Raw genomic sequence first — 21,877 nt, forward strand, 5'->3', positions numbered from 1 at the left:
ACCTTCCCAGCTAGCTAGTTCAGTCAGTCATCCTAATGAGACGTTCCCAGCTAGCTAGTTCAGTCAGTCATCCTAATGAGACCTTCCCAGCTAGCTAGTTCAGTCAGTCGTCCTGATGAGACCTTCCCAGCTAGCTAGTTCAGTCAGTCATCCTGATGAGACCTTCCCAGCTAGCTAGTTCAGTCAGTCATCCTGATGAGACCTTCCTAGCTAGTTCAGTCAGTCATCCTGATGAGACCTTCCCAGCTAGCTAGTTCAGTCAGTCATCCTGATGAGACCTTCCCAGCTAGCTAGTTCAGTCAGTCATCCTGATGAGACCTTCCCAGCTAGCTAGTTTAGTCAGTCATCCTGACGAGACCTTCCCAGCTAGCTAGTTCAGTCAGTCATCCTGATGAGACCTTTGTGCTTTGCCGATGTGAGTTGCTTCCCACTGCGCAGCTGTAGGCTATCAATTATTATTATTATATTATTAATTATAATATTGAATGCGATAGCTAGCAGCCTACAGGAGAAACAACTTGTAGTATTGATATTAATCATCTGGACGTCACCGTGGTAGTCTACACTGCTCAATGGGGAGGCTTTGAGCTGCTACGTGGCAACACAACTTCACAGGGCCCAGTATAATAATAATAATATTTCATTAGTAAATCCTTCGCTCCGGCTTTCCACAGTAAGGAGAGGGAAGTAGCTCGATAGTGTAGTCAATATCAGGCCAGTATGGGAGAGAGGTAGCTAGATATTGACTACACTATCAGGCCAGTAAGGAGAGGGAGGTAACTAGATATTGACTACACTATCAGGCCAGTAAACAGAGAGAGGTAGCTAGATATTGACTACACTATCAGGCCAGTAAACAGAGAGAGGTAACTAGATATTGACTACACTATCAGACCAGTAAGATAGGAGAGGTACCTAGATATTGACTACACTATCAGGCCAGTAAGGTAGTAGAGGTAACTAGATATGGACTACACTATCAGGCCAGTAAACAGGGGGAGGTAACTAGATATTGACTACACTATCAGACCAGTAAGATAGGAGAGGTACCTAGATATTGACTACACTATCAGGCCAGTAAGGTAGTAGAGGTAACTAGATATTGACTACACTATCAGGCCAGTAAGGTAGTAGAGGTAACTAGATATTGACTACACTATCAGGCCAGTAAACAGGAGGAGTTAACTAGATATTGACTACACTATCAGGCCAGTAAACAGAGAGAGGTAACTAGATATTGACTACACTATCAGGCCAGTAAACAGAGAGAGGTAACTAGATATTGACTACACTATCAGGCCAGTAAGGTAGGAGAGGTACCTAGATATTGACTACGCTATCAGACCAGTAAACAGAGGGAAGTAACTAGATAGTGTAGCTAATATGTACAACCACATCAAGTCCTAATGACAATCACATTCCTCTGTAACATGTGAGTCAACCAAACCTTTAAACCCATCCAAGGAAACCAGATCCTGGAGTTTCCTGTTGGTCTGGAGAGAATTCCAAGACCGCGGAGCTGAGTAACTAAAAGATCTGTTACGATTTTAGGAACCGTTAAAAGTAAGTTGGAGCGAGCCAGTAACTGATATTTATTTTCTGACCTTATCAAAGCAGACCAGAGATCAGAGATCATCAATGTTTACGCCTCTTAACCACATACTGAATAAGAGTGGCGCCCTTATCCTAGATCAGCACTCCTACTCTGAGACTCTTCATGAAAACCACAGCAGACTCGCCACATTTCAAACACCAAAACAATATGCAAATGTGGCAAAAATCCAACAACAAGCAAACAAACAAACAAAACCAAATGTTTTCTCTTTTGTTTACCTTAGCGTGTAGAGTATCTTTCCGTCGTTCCATATCCTGAGCAGCTGATTGGGTGTTGTAATCCAATGCGAGTCAGCGTTCTTGGAGTTCCTGAAGATGGTGTCGGGGAGCCAGATGAGTCCCACCATGTTGCTGTTCAGGGTCAGGATATTCATGGTGCTGTTGTAGCTCAACCTGCTGTCTGTCCACGTCTGGGCAAAGATGATGTCGATCTGGTATTCCTGAAACAAAAACAAACAAAGGAAATAATCAGATCAGATATGAACGCCAAAGCAGAGTTTAGATATGATGTCTATGATAATACATATATCAGATCAGATATGAACGCCAAACCAGAGTTTAGATATGATGTCTATGATATCATAAATCCTTATGAGAATAAAAAGAAACCCAGCAAGCTCAACAAGACAGAGGAGTTTATCAAAGGGAACAGCTTCACCTATTGGCATGTATATTGATTTCCTGTCTAGCACGCTGGAAAAGAACACAGCAGATATGAAGAGTTCTAGAAGACAAAGTTTCTCTTCTGTCTTGGCTTTTACATTACTTTATTAAATTAGGGTAGAAGGAGGCTGACTAGGGAGGGGAGGGGAGAAGGAGGCTGGCTGGGGAGGGAAGGGGAGAAGGAGGCTGGCTGGGAAGGGGAGGGTAGAAGGAGGCTGACTAGGGAAGGGAGGGGAGAAGGAGGCTGACTAGGGAGGGGAGGGGAGAAGGAGGCTGGCTGGGGATGGGAGGGGAGAAGGAGGCTGGCTGGTGAGGGGAGGGGAGAAGGAAGCTGACTGGGGAGGGGAGGGGAGAAGGAGGCTGACTGGGGAGGGGAGGGGAGGGGAGAAGGAGGCTGGCTGGGAAGGGGAGGGTACAAGGAGGCTGATTGGGGAAGGGAGGGGAGAAGGAGGCTGACTGGGGAAGGGAGGGTAGAAGGAGGCTGACTGGGGAGGGGAGGGGAGAAGGAGGCTGACTAGGGAAGGGAGGGGAGAAGGAGGCTGACTGGGGAGGGGAGGGGAGAAGGAGGCTGACTGGGGAAGGGAGGGTAGAAGGAGGCTGACTGGGAAGGGGAAGGGAGAAGGAGGCTGACTGGGGAAGGGAGGGTAGAAGGAGGCTGACTGGGAAGGGGAAGGGAGAAGGAGGCTGACTGGGGAAGGGAGGGTAGAAGGAGGCTGACTGGGGAGGGGAGGGGAGAAGGAGGCTGACTAGGGAAGGGAGGGGAGAAGGAGGCTGACTGGGGAGGGGAGGGGAGAAGGAGGCTGACTGGGGAAGGGAGGGTAGAAGGAGGCTGACTGGGGAGGGGAGGGGAGAAGGAGGCTGACTGGGGAGGGGAGAAGGAGGCTGACTAGGGAAGGGAGGGTGAAGGAGGCTGACTGGGGAGGGGAGGGGAGAAGGAGGCTGACTGGGGAAGGGAGGGTAGAAGGAGGCTGACTGGGAAGGGGAAGGGAGAAGGAGGCTGACTGGGGAAGGGAGGGTAGAAGGAGGCTGACTGGGAAGGGGAAGGGAGAAGGAGGCTGACTGGGGAAGGGAGGGTAGAAGGAGGCTGACTGGGGAGGGGAGGGGAGATGGAGGCTGACTAGGGAAGTTAGGGGAGAAGGAGGCTGACTGGGGAGGGGAGGGGAGAAGGAGGCTGACTGGGGAAGGGAGGGTAGAAGGAGGCTGACGGGGAAGGGAGGGGAGAAGGAGGCTGACTAGGGAGGGGAGGGGAGAAGGAGGCTGACTGGGGAGGGGAGGGGAGAAGAGGCTGACTGGGGAGGGGAGGGGAGAAGGAGGCTGGCTGGGGAGTGGATCTCATAGAAAATAATGAAAACCTTCTACTGACTGCCAGGACCTCCTAAAAACCTCCTGAAATATTCTACTGACTGCCAGGACCTCCTAAAAACCTCCTTAAACCTTCTGACTTCCAGGACCTCCTTTGGCCAGTCGAACAGTAAGACACTGAGGACAGCCTGAGGCAGCGTTAACAGTGGAACACAGCATAACGAAGCGTGATCAGAGATTACCTGAAAAGTAAAACACACTTTTTCAGAATAGAAGAGTTACAGTGATTTCCACCAATGATAGCATAATATTTAAATGACTTTCTGGTCCAGGATTCCTACCCTGTGGAATACAATCGTATAATCCTTGTTTACCACTATATGGTGAAATACCCAGGCGACTCAGCTCACAGGCATGCAGACAACCCCATAACAGGTATGCAGACAATCAGATCAGCTTTTAGTAGCTGTAACCCAGATTATGTGGCTGAGTGCTCCGATGAGAGGAGAGCAGAGGAGAGGAGGTATTTGGTATTTTAATAGGATCCCTGTTAGCTGTTGCAACAGCTACTCTTCCTGGGGTCTACACAGAATACAGAATACAAAACACAAAACACAGAAGACAGAAGACAGAACATGAAACATGACATTATACAGAACATTAATAGACAAGAGCAGCTCAAGGACAGAACTACATATGTATATATATATTTTTTTACAAAAGCCACACCTAGCTTACATATCAATACATACACACAAACTATCTAGGTCAAATAGGGGAGAGGCGTTGTGAGGTGTTGCTTTATCTGGTTTTTGAAACCATGGAACGGAGTTCCATGCAATAATGTCTGTTGCTGTACATTTCCTTGAATTTGTTCTGGACCTGGGGACTGTGAAAAGACCCCTGGTGGCATGTCTGGTGGGGTAAGTGTGTGTGTCAGCTCTGTGTGTAAGTTGACTATACAAACAATTAATGTTTTTTATAAAAAAGAAGTCAGTCTCTCCTCAACTCTTCGCCAAGAGAGACTGGCACACATAGTATTTATATCAGCTCTCTGATGACAATGAAGAGCAGAACATGCGGTTCTGTTCGGGCCAGCTGCAGCATAACTAGGTCTTTCCTTGCAGGACTGGACCACACGACTGGAAAATAATCAAGATCAGACAAAACTAGAGCAGGACTGGACCACACTACTAGACAATAATCAAGATTAGACAAAACTAGAGCAGGACTGGACCACACGACTAGACAATAATCAAGATTAGACAAAACTAGAGCCTGCAGGACTGGACCACACGACTAGACAATAATCAAGATCAGACAAAACTAGAGCCTGCAGGACTGAACCACACGACTAGACAATAATCAAGATCAGACAAAACTAGAGCAGGACTGGACCACACGACTAGACAATAATCAAGATTAGACAAAACTAGAGCCTGCAGGACTGGACCACACAACTAGACAATAATCAAGATCAGACAAAACTAGAGCAGGACTGGACCACACGACTAGACAATAATCAAGATCAGACAAAACTAGAGCAGGACTGGACCACACGACTGGAAAATAATCAAGATCAGACAAAACTAGAGCAGGACTGGACCACACTACTAGACAATAATCAAGATTAGACAAAACTAGAGCAGGACTGGACCACACGACTAGACAATAATCAAGATTAGACAAAACTAGAGCCTGCAGGACTGGACCACACGACTAGACAATAATCAAGATCAGACAAAACTAGAGCCTGCAGGACTGAACCACACGACTAGACAATAATCAAGATCAGACAAAACTAGAGCAGGACTGGACCACACGACTAGACAATAATCAAGATTAGACAAAACTAGAGCCTGCAGGACTGGACCACACAACTAGACAATAATCAAGATCAGACAAAACTAGAGCAGGACTGGACCACACGACTAGACAATAATCAAGATTAGACAAAACTAGAGCAGGACTGGACCACACAACTAGACAATAATCAAGATTAGACAAAACTAGAGCAGGACTGAACCACACGACTAGACAATAATCAAGATTAGACAAAACTAGAGCAGGACTGAACCACACGACTAGACAATAATCAAGATCAGACAAAACTAGAGCAGGACTGAACCACACGACTAGACAATAATCAAGATTAGACAAAACTAGAGCCTGCAGGACTGAACCACACAACTAGACAATAATCAAGATCAGACAAAACTAGAGCAGGACTGGACCACACGACTAGACAATAATCAAGATCAGACAAAACTAGAGCAGGACTGGACCACACGACTAGACAATAATCAAGATCAGACAAAACTAGAGCAGGACTGGACCACACGACTAGACAATAATCAAGATCAGACAAAACTAGAGCAGGACTGGACCACACGACTAGACAATAATCAAGATTAGACAAAACTAGAGCCTGCAGGACTGAACCACACGACTAGACAATAATCAAGATTAGACAAAACTAGAGCCTGCAGGACTGGACCACACGACTAGACAATAATCAAGATCAGACAAAACTAGAGCCTGCAGGACTGAACCACACATCTAGACAATAATCAAGATCAGACAAAACTAGAGCAGGACTGGACCACACGACTAGACAATAATCAAGATCAGACAAAACTAGAGCAGGACTGGACCACACGACTAGACAATAATCAAGATCAGACAAAACTAGAGCAGGACTGGACCACACGACTAGACAATAATCAAGATTAGACAAAACTAGAGCCTGCAGGACTGAACCACACGACTAGACAATAATCAAGATTAGACAAAACTAGAGCCTGCAGGACTGGACCACACGACTAGACAATAATCAAGATCAGACAAAACTAGAGCCTGCAGGACTGAACCACACATCTAGACAATAATCAAGATCAGACAAAACTAGAGCAGGACTGGACCACACGACTAGACAATAATCAAGATCAGACAAAACTAGAGCAGGACTGGACCACACGACTAGACAACAATCAAGATTAGACAAAACTAGAGCCTGCAGGACTGGACCACACGACTAGACAATAATCAAGATCAGACAAAACTAGAGCAGGACTGGACCACACTTTTATTTATTTATTTCACCTTTATTTAACCAGGTAGGCTAGTTGAGAACAAGTTCTCATTTACAACTGCGACCTGGCCAAGATAAAGCATAGCAGTGTGAACAGACAACACAGAGTTACACATGGAGTAAACAATTAACAAGTCAATAACACAGTAGAAAAAAAGAGAGTCTATATACATTGTGTGCAAAAGGCATGAGGAGGTAGGCGAATAATTACAATTTTGCAGATTAACACTGGAGTGATAAATGATCAGATGGTCATGTACAGGTAGAGATATTGGTGTGCAAAAGAGCAGAAAAGTAAATAAATAAAAACAGTATGGGGATGAGGTAGGTAAAATTGGGTGGGCTATTTACCGATAGACTATGTACAGCTGCAGCGATCGGTTAGCTGCTCAGATAGCAGATGTTTGAAGTTGGTGAGGGTTTTTGCAATTCGTTCCAGTCACAGGCAGCAGAGAACTGGATCGAAAGGCGGCCAAATGAGGTGTTGGCTTTAGGGATGATCAGTGAGATACACCTGCTGGAGCGCGTGCTACGGGTGGGTGTTGCCATCGTGACCAGTGAACTGAGATAAGGCGGAGCATTACCTAGCATGGACTTGTAGATGACCTGGAGCCAGTGGGTCTGGCGACGAATATGTAGCGAGGGCCAGCCGACTAGAGCATACAGGTCGCAGTGGTGGGTGGTATAAGGTGCTTTAGTAACGAAACGGATGGCACTGTGATTAACTGCATCCAGTTTGCTGAGTAGAGTATTGGAAGCTATTTTGTAGATGACATCGCCGAAGTCGAGGATCGGTAGGATAGTCAGTTTTACTAGGGTAAGTTTGGCGGCGTGAGTGAAGGAGGCTTTGTTGCGGAAGAGAAAGCCGACTCTAGGTTTGATTTTAGATTGGGGATGTTTGATATGAGTCTGGAAGGAGTGTTTACAGTCTAGGCAGACACCTAGGTACTTATAGATGTCCACATATTCTAGGTCGGAACCATCCAGGGTGGTGATGCTAGTCGGGCGTGCGGGTGCAGGCGTGCGGGTGCAGGCAGCACTCTTGTTTGGACGACCAGGAAGTGAGACGCTTTGTCTCACCGCACTGTAAGTAAACTTCAGCGTAAGAATAGCAAACAATATTTGGTTGATGATAGCATGACTTTCACTATGTAAATAACACTTTGGGTTTACCAATACAGTTACCATCTGGTTATTAACAAGATCAATGTTTGTAATGTTTCATCATTATGCGTTCAATATGGGCTGCATGTAACTTTCAATGAGAGTGCCGCAAGGCAATCAATGTGCATGCTGGCAGTAACGTTTAGAATGCTTTTGACAGGTGAACCTTTAGAATGCAGGGTTATGACAGGTGAACCTTTAGAATGCAGGGTTTTGACAGGTGAACATTTAGAATGCAGGGTTTTGACAGGTGAACATTTAGAATGCAGGGTTATGACAGGTGAACATTTAGAATGCAGGGTTTTGACAGGTGAACATTTAGAATGCAGATTTTTGACAGGGTAATGTTTAGAATGCAGGGTTATGACAGGTGAACATTTAGAATGCAGGGTTATGACAGGTGAACCTTTAGAATGCAGGGTTTTGACAGGTGAACATTTAGAATGCAGGGTTTTGACAGGTGAACATTTAGAATGCAGGGTTATGACAGGTGAACATTTAGAATGCAGGGTTTTGACAGGTGAACATTTAGAATGCAGGGTTTTGACAGGTGAACATTTAGAATGCAGGGTTTTGACAGGTGAACATTTAGAATGCAGGGTTATGACAGGTGAACATTTAGAATGCAGGGTTTTGACAGGTGAACATTTAGAATGCAGGGTTTTGACAGGTGAACATTTAGAATGCAGAGTTTTGACAGGTGAACATTTAGAATGCAGGGTTTTGACAGGTGAACATTTAGAATGCAGGGTTTTGACAGGGTAATGTTTAGAATGCAGGGTTATGACAGGTGAACATTTAGAATGCAGGGTTATGACAGGTGAACATTTAGAATGCAGGGTTTTGACAGGTGAACATTTAGAATGCAGGGTTTTGACAGGTGAACATTTAGAATGCAGAGTTTTGACAGGGTAATGTTTAGAATGCAGGGTTTTGACAGGTGAACATTTAGAATGCAGGGTTATGACAGGTGAACATTTAGAATGCAGGGTTTTGACAGGTGAACATTTAGAATGCAGGGTTATGACAGGTGAACATTTAGATTGCAGGGTTATGACAGGTGAATATTTAGAATGCAGGGTTTTGACAGGTGAACATTTAGAATGCATGGTTTTGATGGGGTAATGTTTAGAATGCAGGGTTATGACAGGTGAAGATTTAGAATGCAGGGTTATGACAGGTGAACATTTAGAATGCAGGGTTTTGACAGGTGAACATTTAGAATGCAGGGTTTTGACAGGTGAACATTTAGAATGCAGAGTTTTGACAGGGTAATGTTTAGAATGCAGGGTTTTGACAGGTGACTATTTAGAATGCAGGGTTTTGACAGGTGAACATTTAGAATGCAGGGTTATGACAGGTGAACATTTAGAATGCAGGGTTATGACAGGTGAATATTTAGAATGCAGGGTTTTGACAGGTGAACATTTAGAATGCAGGGTTTTGATGGGGTAATGTTTAGAATGCAGGGTTTTGACAGGGTAATGTTTAGAATGCAGGGTTTTGATGGGGTAATGTTTAGAATGCAGGGTTTGACAGGGTAATGTTTAGAATACAGGGTTTTGACAGGGTAATGTTTAGAATGCAGGGTTTTGACAGGTGAACATTTAGAATGCAGGGTTTTGATGGGGTAATGTTTAGAATGCAGGGTTTTGACAGGGTAATGTTTAGAATGCAGGGTTTTGATGGGGTAATGTTTAGAATGCAGGGTTTGACAGGGTAATGTTTAGAATACAGGGTTTTGACAGGGTAATGTTTAGAATGCAGGGTTTTGACAGGGTAATGTTTGGATTGCAGGGTTTTGACAGGGTAATGTTTAGAATGCAGGGTTTTGACAGGGTAATGTTTAGAATGCAGGGTTTTGATGGGGTAATGTTTAGAATGCAGGGTTTTGATGGGGTAATGTTTAGAATGCAGGGTTTTGACAGGGTAATGTTTAGAATGCAGGGTTATGACAGGTGAACATTTAGAAAGCAGGGTTATGACAGGTGAATATTTAGAATGCAGGGTTTTGACAGGTGAACATTTAGAATGCATGGTCTTGATGGGGTAATGTTTAGAATGCAGGGTTTTGACAGGGTAATGTTTAGAATGCAGGGTTATGACAGGTGAATATTTAGAATGCAGGGTTTTGACAGGTGAACATTTAGAATGCATGGTTTTGATGGGGTAATGTTTAGAATGCAGGGTTTTGACAGGGTAATGTTTAGAATGCAGGGTTTTGATGGGGTAATGTTTAGAATGCAGGGTTTTGACAGGGTAATGTTTAGAATGCAGGGTTTTGACAGGGTAAAGTTTAGAATGCAGGGTTTTGACAGGGTAATGTTCAAAATGCAGGGTTTTGTCCAGAAAAATCTAGATGGTCCAGAAAAATTGTCCAGAAAAATCTAGATTGAGAAATAAACATGTAGAATTCTATTCTACAGACATACACATAGAGAGGTTGATATCCAGACATCCACATAGAGAACTCTATACTACATATCACATACATCATATCATATCATATACATCATATCATATCATATCATATACATCACATCATATCATATACATCATATCATATACATCATATCATATCATATACATCATATACATCATATCATATACATCATATACATCATATCATATACATCATATCATATCATATCATATACATCATATCATATACATCATATCATATCATATACATCATATACATCATATCATATCATATACATCATATACATCATATCATATACATCATATCATATCATATCATATACATCATATCATATACATCATATCATATCATATCATATACATCATATCATATCATATCATATACATCATATATCATATACATCATATACATCATATCATATACATCATATCATATCATATACATCACATCATATCATATCATATACATCATATCATATACATCATATCATATCATATACATCATATACATCATATCATATCATATACATCATATACATCATATCATATACATCATATCATATCATATCATATACATCATATCATATACATCATATCATATCATATCATATACATCATATCATATCATATCATATACATCATATATCATATACATCATATCATATCATATACATCACATCATATCATATCATATACATCATATCATATACATCATATCATATCATATACATCATATACATCATATCATATCATATACATCATATCATATCATATACATCATATCATATACATCATATCATATCATATACATCATATCATATCATATACATCATATCATATCATATACATCATATCATATACATCATATCATATACATCACATCATATCATATCATATACATCACATCATATCATATCATATCATATACATCATATCATATCATATACATCATATCATATCATATACATCATATCATATACATCATATCATATCACATACATCATATCATATCATATCATATACATCATATCATATCATATACATCATATCATATACATCATATCATATACATCATATCATATACATCATATATCATATACATCACATCATATCATATCATATACATCACATCATATCATATCATATCATATACATCATATCATATCATATACATCATATCATATACATCATATCATATCATATACATCATATCATATCATATACATCATATCATATCATATACATCACATCATATCATATCATATACATCACATCATATCATATCATATCATATACATCATATCATATCATATACATCATATCATATCATATACATCACATCATATCATATCATATCATATACATCATATCATATCATATACATCATATCATATCATATACATCATATCATATACATCATATCATATCATATCATATCATATCATATCATATACATCATATACATCATATCATATACATCATATCATATCATATCATATACATCACATCATATCATATCATATACATCATATCATATACATCATATCATATCATATACATCATATACATCATATCATATCATATACATCATATACATCATATCATATACATCATATCATATCATATCATATACATCATATCATATACATCATATCATATCATATCATATACATCATATCATATCATATCATATACATCATATATCATATACATCATATACATCATATCATATACATCATATCATATCATATACATCACATCATATCATATCATATACATCATATCATATACATCATATCATATCATATACATCATATACATCATATCATATCATATACATCATATACATCATATCATATACATCATATCATATCATATCATATACATCATATCATATACATCATATCATATCATATCATATACATCATATCATATCATATCATATACACCATATATCATATACATCATATCATATCATATACATCACATCATATCATATCATATACATCATATCATATACATCATATCATATCATATACATCATATACATCATATCATATCATATACATCATATCATATCATATACATCATATCATATACATCATATCATATCATATACATCATATCATATCATATACATCATATCATATCATATACATCATATCATATACATCATATCATATACATCACATCATATCATATCATATACATCACATCATATCATATCATATCATATACATCATATCATATCATATACATCATATCATATACATCATATCATATCACATACATCATATCATATCATATCATATACATCATATCATATCATATACATCATATCATATACATCATATCATATCATATACATCATATCATATACATCATATATCATATACATCACGTCATATCATATCATATACATCATATCATATACATCATATCATATACATCATATATCATATACATCACATCATATCATATCATATACATCACATCATATCATATCATATCATATACATCATATCATATCATATACATCATATCATATACATCATATCATATCATATACATCATATCATATCATATCATATACATCATATCATATCATATACATCACATCATATCATATCATATACATCACATCATATCATATCATATCATATACATCATATCATATCATATACATCATATCATATCATATACATCACATCATATCATATCATATCATATACATCATATCATATCATATACATCATATCATATCATATACATCATATCATATACATCATATCATATACATCATATCATATACATCATATCATATCATATACATCATATCATATCATATACATCACATCATATCATATCATATCATATACATCATATCATATCATATACATCATATCATATCATATACATCACATCATATCATATCATATCATATACATCATATCATATCATATACATCATATCATATCATATACATCATATCATATCATATACATCACATCATATCATATCATATCATATACATCATATCATATCATATACATCACATCATATCAATCATATCATATTGTATCATATACATCATATACATCATATCATGTGATATCACTGACATCATCACTATACAGGACCACCTAGCCTGTAACATCAGTCTGATGGGGTGAAACACTGACATCATCACTATACAGGACCACCTAGCCTGTAACATCAGTCTGATGGGGTGAAACACTGACATCATCACTATACAGGACCACCTAGCCTGTAACATCAGTCTGATGGGGTGAAACACTGACATCATCACTATACAGGACCACCTAGCCTGTAACATCAGTCTGATGGGGTGAAACACTGACATCATCACTATACAGGACCACCTAGCCTGTAACATCAGTCTGATGGGGTGAAACACTGACATCATCACTATACAGGACCACCTAGCCTGTAACATCAGTCTGATGGGGTGAAACACTGACATCATCACTATACAGGACCACCTAGCCTGTAACATCAGTCTGATGGGGTGAAACACTGACATCATCACTATACAGGACCACCTAGCCTGTAACATCAGTCTGATGGGGTGAAACACTGACATCATCACTATACAGGACCACCTAGCCTGTAACATCAGTCTGATGGGGTGAAACACTGACATCATCACTATACAGGACCACCTAGCCTGTAACATCAGTCTGATGGGGTGAAACACTGACATCATCACTATACAGGACCACCTAGCCTGTAACATCAGTCTGATGGGGTGAAACACTGACATCATCACTATACAGGACCACCTAGCCTGTAACATCAGTCTGATGGGGTGAAACACTGACATCATCACTATACAGGACCACCTAGCCTGTAACATCAGTCTGATGGGGTGAAACACTGACATCATCACTATACAGGACCACCTAGCCTGTAACATCAGTCTGATGGGGTGAAACACTGACATCATCACTATACAGGACCACCTAGCCTGTAACATCAGTCTGATGGGGTGAAACACTGACATCATCACTATACAGGACCACCTAGCCTGTAACATCAGTCTGATGGGGTGAAACACTGACATCATCACTATACAGGACCACCTAGCCTGTAACATCAGTCTGATGGGGAGAAACACTGACATCATCACTATACAGGACCACCTAGCCTGTAACATCAGTCTGATGGGGTGAAACACTGACATCATCACTATACAGGACCACCTAGCCTGTAACATCAGTCTGATGGGGAGAAACACTGACATCATCACTATACAGGACCACCTAGCCTGTAACATCAGTCTGATGGGGTGAAACACTGACATCATCACTATACAGGACCACCTAGCCTGTAACATCAGTCTGATGGGGTGAAACACTGACATCATCACTATACAGGACCACCTAGCCTGTAACATCAGTCTGATGGGGTGAAACACTGACATCATCACTATACAGGACCACCTAGCCATCAGTCTGATGGGGTGAAACACTGACATCATCACTATACAGGACCACCTAGCCTGTAACATCAGTCTGATGGGGTGAAACACTGACATCATCACTATACAGGACCACCTAGCCATCAGTCTGATGGGGTGAAACACTGACATCATCACTATACAGGACCACCTAGCCTGTAACATCAGTCTGATGGGGTGAAACTGGGGAAAGTACCATGACCTTTTGACCTTTACAGATACTGCAGGAAACTACCAAGTTGCTTACTGAGACATACATGATAGAAATATGGTACCTAGTCTATCACACCAGCTTGACACACACACACACACACACAGACACACAGACACACACACACACACACACTTTCAGAGCCTGCAGGGGAAAAAGGACTGAATAAAACAGTACTGTAATCTGAACCAATAATGTGAGAGGAATTGTCCTCGTCATAGGATATTCCCAATGTCACCGAGACCAACTGCAAACACCGACACATAAAACCCTGTTAACGTCAGGACTTACAGAAGAAATCGACATTTCAATAAAATGCTTTAAAAACATTTAGAGAATGAAGAAGGGACAAGCCAGCGTTTCTTGAAGTCATTATTAAGCCTCTTCCTGTTCCTCCAGAGACCACTATTCCATCGTCTCAAATTAATCGGATCTTATCAAATGACGAAACTTTGTGAGACTATTAAATCTTACTATTAAATAGCCATTTGTATTCTAGTATGATGGGGACATGAATCCTTACAGTAGAAGGTTTAACTCGGCTGGAGTCAGTGTGAAATCACTCTACAGCAGGTTTAGCAGGTTGGCATTAGTGGGATGAATCATGTACTGGAAGTAGCACAGCAGAGTGGTCACTTGCTGGCACAGCCACAAAGTCATCCATTTTAAACCTCATTTTGACTTTGCAGCTGCTCCATCTAGCAGAAATCACCCCGTTCTGCCTCCAGGGTAAGGCTCATGTATTTTATTTTTTAACTTGGCAAGTCATTTAAAAACAAATTCTTATTTACAATGACGGCCTACTCCGGCCAAACCCTAACCCAGACGACATTGGGCCAATTGTGCACCTCCCAATTACGGCCGGCTGTGATACAGCCTGGAATCAAACCAGGGTCTGTAGTGACGCCTCTAGAACTGAGATGCAGTGCCTTAGAACGCTGCACCACTCGGGAACTCATCACAATTAACATCCACCTGGCTTCCTGTCATCTGGAATGACTGCATACAAATGAAAGATTTCCCTCATCAGAGAGAGATGGAAAGAGAGAGAGAGAGAGAGGGTGAGAGAGTGGGAGAGAGAGAGAGGGAGTGAGATAGGGAGTGAGAGAGAGAGTGAGATAGGGAGTGAGAGAGAGAGAGAAAGGGAGAGGGAGTGAGAAAGGGAGAGAGAGAGAAAGATGGAGTGAGAGAGAGAGGGAGAGAAAGGGAGTGAGAGAGGGAGGGAGGGAGAGAGAGAGGGAGAGAGAGAGAGAGAGATTGGATCAATCCTACCGTCGCCGGGCTATATGACAGAATAAATGTCAGTAATACAGAGACAGAGAAGTGATATATAAATAAAATACGTCATTTTTTACAACGTATTTTAATGACGTTAATGAAGACCTCTCTGGGGTGTAGGAGGGATCAGTGGGAAGAGGGACCCTAATGAAGACCTCTCTGGGGTGTAGGGGGGGGGGGGGTCAGTGGGAAGAGGGACCCTAATGAAGACCTCTCTGGGGTGTAGGAGGGATCAGTGGGAAGAGGGACCCTAATGAAGACCTCTCTGGGGTGTAGGGGGGGGATCAGTGGGAAGAGGGACCCTAATGAAGACCTCTCTGGGGTGTAGGAGGGATCAGTGGGAAGAGGGACCCTAATGAAGACCTCTCTGGGGTGTAGGGGGGATCAGTGGGAAGAGGGACCCTAATGAAGACCTCTCTGGGGTGTAGGGGGGGGGGGGGTCAGTGGGAAGAGGGACCCTAATGAAGACCTCTCTGGGGTGTAGGGGGATCAGTGGGGATCAGTGGGCAGAGGGACCCACTGGCCAGAAAGGGAGAACTTTACCTCAGAGCACCTCTGGCCCAAGGAGAGGGGGACACAAGTTAACTGGTATAGCAAATATGCTGCCTGATTCCGTTTTTTCCCAAATTTAATTTTCTCCATTTTGTTTTACAAGTTTGAAAATTTGACCATGCTTTTCAGGTCCACAAACAACGTTTAAACCACATAAGAAGACCACCTTTGAGGTCTGGGAAATATAGAAGACATTTCAATTTTGGGGTGTAGTTATGCTTTAATTCCAGTGCAGAACCAGCAAGAGATCGTTGTTTGGCTAGCAGTGTTTCTGTAGCGATCATGTGCTTGCAGAGTTAGCTAAACAAATGGCCACTGGATTGATGCAAATAATCACGATATTATTCTGGCAGATTAGGTATAGGCTACTTTATAGTTAACATTTAATTAGGAAGGTTTATGGGAAAGCCTTTACTTCTCTACCAGAAGATGGTTATCATTAGCGGCATCGCTAATGACTACATAAAGAGTAAACACACACGGGCATTTCTGTGCCGTTTCAGAGTGTTGAAAAAAAATATGAATCACTGATGCTGATTGTTTGAACTGAAAAGGAACTCTCATTCAAATTAAAACGTCTAAACTATGGTTGTTGCGTGTGAAAACTGAAAAAATTATTCATTAAAAAAAAATAGTTTTCCCCTTTAGCCTACGTATCAGATTCATCTACTGGGGCAATACTCGTATTCGTAATCGTTTACTTAAATTGACATTTGAAAACAGAAAGGATTTTATTATGCCTAAGTAGATGTGGTCAAAATACCTCCCTGCAGGTTTATAGACCAACCTGCAGATTAGGAGCGGCATGCGGGGAGGTGTGTCTGTGAGTGCCTGGATCTGTGTCCTCAAGCCTTACAGCTGGGTTGTTTGCTACCACTCAGTCAGAATGCATATCAGCCTTTCTTCTTTCCCTACTCTCCCTTCACTTGTTAGATATTATGCCCATTGACAGCTTGCTAGCAAACGTCCTCGCCTATCGATGTATCATGGTAGCGGGCTAACATCAGAGCCCTATGGCACCCTATTCCCTATATTGTGCACTACTTTTGACCAGGGCCAGTAGGTTCCCATATAGAGACTAGAGTGCCATTTGAGATGCAAACGAGGAGTTTTATGCATCTACATGGACACTATAATTGTCCCATGGAGAAGCAGTTTTCTGCATGGATGCTCTGAGCTCTCTCTCTCCTTGTAGATCCCTGCAGAGGAACACTGCTGTACTAGCTAGGGGCCTGCATCAACGGTGCTGTGGAGCACAGCCTCCAAACCCACTTAGCCTGTGTGTGTTTTTATACCTCTGTACGCTCCGCTCCCTGTAAGTTGTACAGACGCTCCCCGCCCCTTGGCTACAACCGTTCTAATTTAGTGTACCCTGCACGCACAACCCATGTGGAATTCCCGGGTCTCTGACAGCGTTTGGAACTGTCCATCTGTGGTTAAGAACGCTGAGTTCCTCTGGGCCTAGGCTGTCCTTCAGTCCCTTGACGTTTTGGCCCTGATGGAGACATGGATCACCTCAGAGAACACTGCTAGTCCAGGTGCTCTTTCTTCATCTGACTACGTTTTCTCTCATAGTCCGAGAGCATCTGGTCGTCACGGTGGTGCCACAGGGCTACACATTTCTCCTAACTGGAGATTTTCCCTTCCTCATTTGAATTCCATTCTGTCACTGTCACTTTTCCACTGAAGCTTAACATTGTAATCTATCCCCCAACAGGAGCCCTTGGAGAGTTCCTCAATGAGCTCATTTCCTGACGATGGCTCACCGCTCTTCGTACTTTGCAACTTCAGCCTCCAGACGTCTGACTTCGATTATTTTTTTTCCAACTCTCTTTCTCCTCCTTGCCTCTTTTGAACTCACCCAGTCCCCTCCAACTCACAAGGCCATACGCTTTACCTCATCTTTACTAGAGGCTGTTCTCCTACTAATCTCACTGTAACCCCCTCCAGGTCTCTGTTCTCCTACTAATCTCACTGTAACCCTCCTCCAGGTCTCTGTTCTCCTACTAATCTCACTGTAACCCCCTCCAGGTCTCTGTTCTCCTACTAATCTCACTGTAACCCCCCCCCCTCCAGGTCTCTGTTCTCCTACTAATCTCACTGTAACCCCCTCCAGGTCTCTGTTCTCCTACTAATCTCAATGTGACCCCCTCCAGGTCTCTGTTCTCCTACTAATCTCACTATAACCCCCCCTCCAGGTCTCTGTTCTCCTACTAATCTCACTGTGACCCCCTCCAGGTCTCTGTTCTCCTACAAATCTCACTGTAACCCCCTCCAGGTCTCTGTTCTCCTACTAATTTCACTGTAACCCCCTCCAGGTCTCTGTTCTCCTACTAATCTCACTGTGACCCCCTCCAGGTCTCTGTTCTCCTACTAATCTCACTGTAACCCCCTCCATGTCTCTGTTCTCCTACTAATCTCACTGTAACCCCCTCCATGTCTCTGTTCCCCTACTAATCTCACTGTAACCCCCCTCCAGGTCTCTGATCACTACTTTGTTTCCTTGTCTTTCTCCCTTTCCTCCAACCCTATCCACTCAGCCCCTACCCAGATGGTCATGCACTATCAAATCTTCACTCTGTCTCTCCCACTACTCTTTCCTTTTCTATCCTATCATCTCTCCCTTCTGTTAAATCCATCTCTCTCTTGTCTCCTGATTCTGCCTCTTCGACCCTACTTTCCTCCCTATGATTTGCACTGTCCCCTTTCCTCCCGGCCGGCCCGGCCCTCCCATCCTGTGGGCGGCTGAGAAAAAAATGGAGGAAAACTAAACTTCTGGAGGACCTATCATCCTTTCACTCCCTCCTCTATCTTCTGTTTCTCTGTATCTGCTGCTAAAGCCACTTTATATTACTCTAATAAATATCAAGCTTCTGCCTCTAACATCTAACAACCTCTAACAACCTCTAATATCTCTGCAACCTGCTCCCCCCTCTCCGCGGATGACATTGTCAACCACTTTGAAAATAACCTTCAATGACATCCGTTCCTCATTCACTCAGTCTATTGAGTCCACTGGTCCCACTCACAGAGAACTACTCTACACCTTGACCTCTATTCTCCCCTCTCACGCCATACAACATCCGCTCCTCATTCACTCAGCCTATTGAGTCTACTGGTCCCACTCACAGAGAACTACTCTACACCTTGACCTCTATTTTCCCCTCTCACGCCATACAACATCCGCTCCTCATTCACTCAGCCTATTGAGTCCACTGGTCCCACTCACAGAGAACTACTCTACACCTTGACCTCTATTTTCCCCTCTCACGCCATACAACATCTGCTCCTCATTCACTCAGCCTATTGAGTCCACTGGTCCCACTCACAGAGAACTACTCTAAACCTTGACCTCTATTCTCCCCTCTCACGCCATACAACATCCGCTCCTCATTCACTCAGCCTATTGAGTCCACTGGTCCCACTCACAGAGAACTACTCTACACCTTGACCTCTTTCTCCCCTCTCACGCCATACAACATCCGCTCCTCATTCACTCAGCCTATTGAGTCCACTGGTCCCACTCACATAAAACTACTCTATGCCTTGACCTCTTTCTCCCCTCTCACACCATATAACATCCGCTCCTCATTCACTCAGCCTATTGAGTCCACTGGTCCCACTCACATACAGTGCCTTGCGAAAGTATTCGGCCCCCTTGAACTTTGCGACCTTTTGCCACATTTCAGGCTTCAAACATAAAGATATAAAACTGCATTTTTTTGTGAAGAACCAACAACAAGTGGGACACAATCATGAAGTGGAACGACATTTATTGGATATTTCAAACTTTTTTAACAAATCAAAAACTGAAAAATTGGGCGTGCAAAATTATTCAGCCCCTTTACTTTCAGTGCAGCAAACTCTCTCCAGAAGTTCAGTGAGGATCTCTGAATGATCCAATGTTGACCTAAATGACTAATGATGATAAATACAATCCACCTGTGTGTAATCAAGTCTCTGTATAAATGCACCTGCACTGTGATAGTCTCAGAGGTCCGTTAAAAGCGCAGAGAGCATCATGAAGAACAAGGAACACACCAGGCAGGTCCGAGATACTGTTGTGAAGAAGTTTAAAGCCGGATTTGGATACAAAAAGATTTCCCAAGCTTTAAACATCCCAAGGAGCACTGTGCAAGCGATAATATTGAAATGGAAGGAGTATCAGACCACTGCAAATCTACCAAGACCTGGCCGTCCCTCTAAACTTTCAGCTCATACAAGGAGAAGACTGATCAGAGATGCAGCCAAGAGGCCCATGATCACTCTGGATGAACTGCAGAGATCTACAGCTGAGGTGGGAGACTCTGTCCATAGGACAACAATCAGTCGTATATTGCACAAATCTGGCATTTATGGAAGAGTGGCAAGAAGAAAGCCATTTCTTAAAGATATCCATAAAAAGTGTCGTTTAAAGTTTGCCACAAGCCACCTGGGAGACACACCAAACATGTGGAAGAAGGTGCTCTGGTCAGATTAAACCAAAATTGAACTTTTTGGCAACAATGCAAAACGTTATGTTTGGCGTAAAAGCAACACAGCACATCACCCTGAACACACCATCCCCACTGTCAAACATGGTGGTGGCAGCATCATGGTTTGGGCCTGCTTTTCTTCAGCAGGGACAGGGAAGATGGTTCAAATTGATGGGAAGATGGATGGAGCCAAATACAGGACCATTCTGGAAGAAAACCTGATGGAGTCTGCAAAAGACCTGAGACTGGGACGGAGATTTGTCTTCCAACAAGACAATGATCCAAAACATAAAGCAAAATCTACAATGGAATGGTTCAAAAATAAACATATCCAGGTGTTAGAATGGCCAAGTCAAAGTCCAGACCCGAATCCAATCGAGAATCTGTGGAAAGAACTGAAAACTGCTGTTCACAAATGCTCTCCATCCAACCTCACTGAGCTCGAGCTGTTTTGCAAGGAGGAATGGGAAAAAATGTCAGTCTCTCGATGTGCAAAACTGATAGAGACATACCCCAAGCGACTTACAGCTGTAATCGCAGCAAAAGGTGGCGCTACAAAGTATTAACTTAAGGGGGCTGAATAATTTTGCACGCCCAATTTTTCA

At 41.9% G+C, this 21,877-nt stretch overlaps 1 protein-coding gene across 1 annotated transcript in view; it reads right to left on the reverse strand.

Annotated features, from left to right (window-relative positions):
- The window catches only part of LOC110523058 (gamma-aminobutyric acid receptor subunit gamma-3), a 257,745-nt gene that overhangs the window by 80,479 nt on the left and 155,389 nt on the right, over nt 1-21,877 (reverse strand). Inside the window, exon 3 of the mRNA XM_036978984.1 lies at nt 1,834-2,054. Within this exon, the coding sequence (XP_036834879.1) occupies nt 1,834-2,054 (221 nt within the window). The remainder of the gene's footprint in view (nt 1-1,833; nt 2,055-21,877) is intronic.

The sequence above is a fragment of the Oncorhynchus mykiss genome, chromosome 5 (assembly GCF_013265735.2).
Source record: "Oncorhynchus mykiss isolate Arlee chromosome 5, USDA_OmykA_1.1, whole genome shotgun sequence".
Taxonomy (NCBI): Eukaryota; Metazoa; Chordata; class Actinopteri; order Salmoniformes; family Salmonidae; genus Oncorhynchus; species Oncorhynchus mykiss.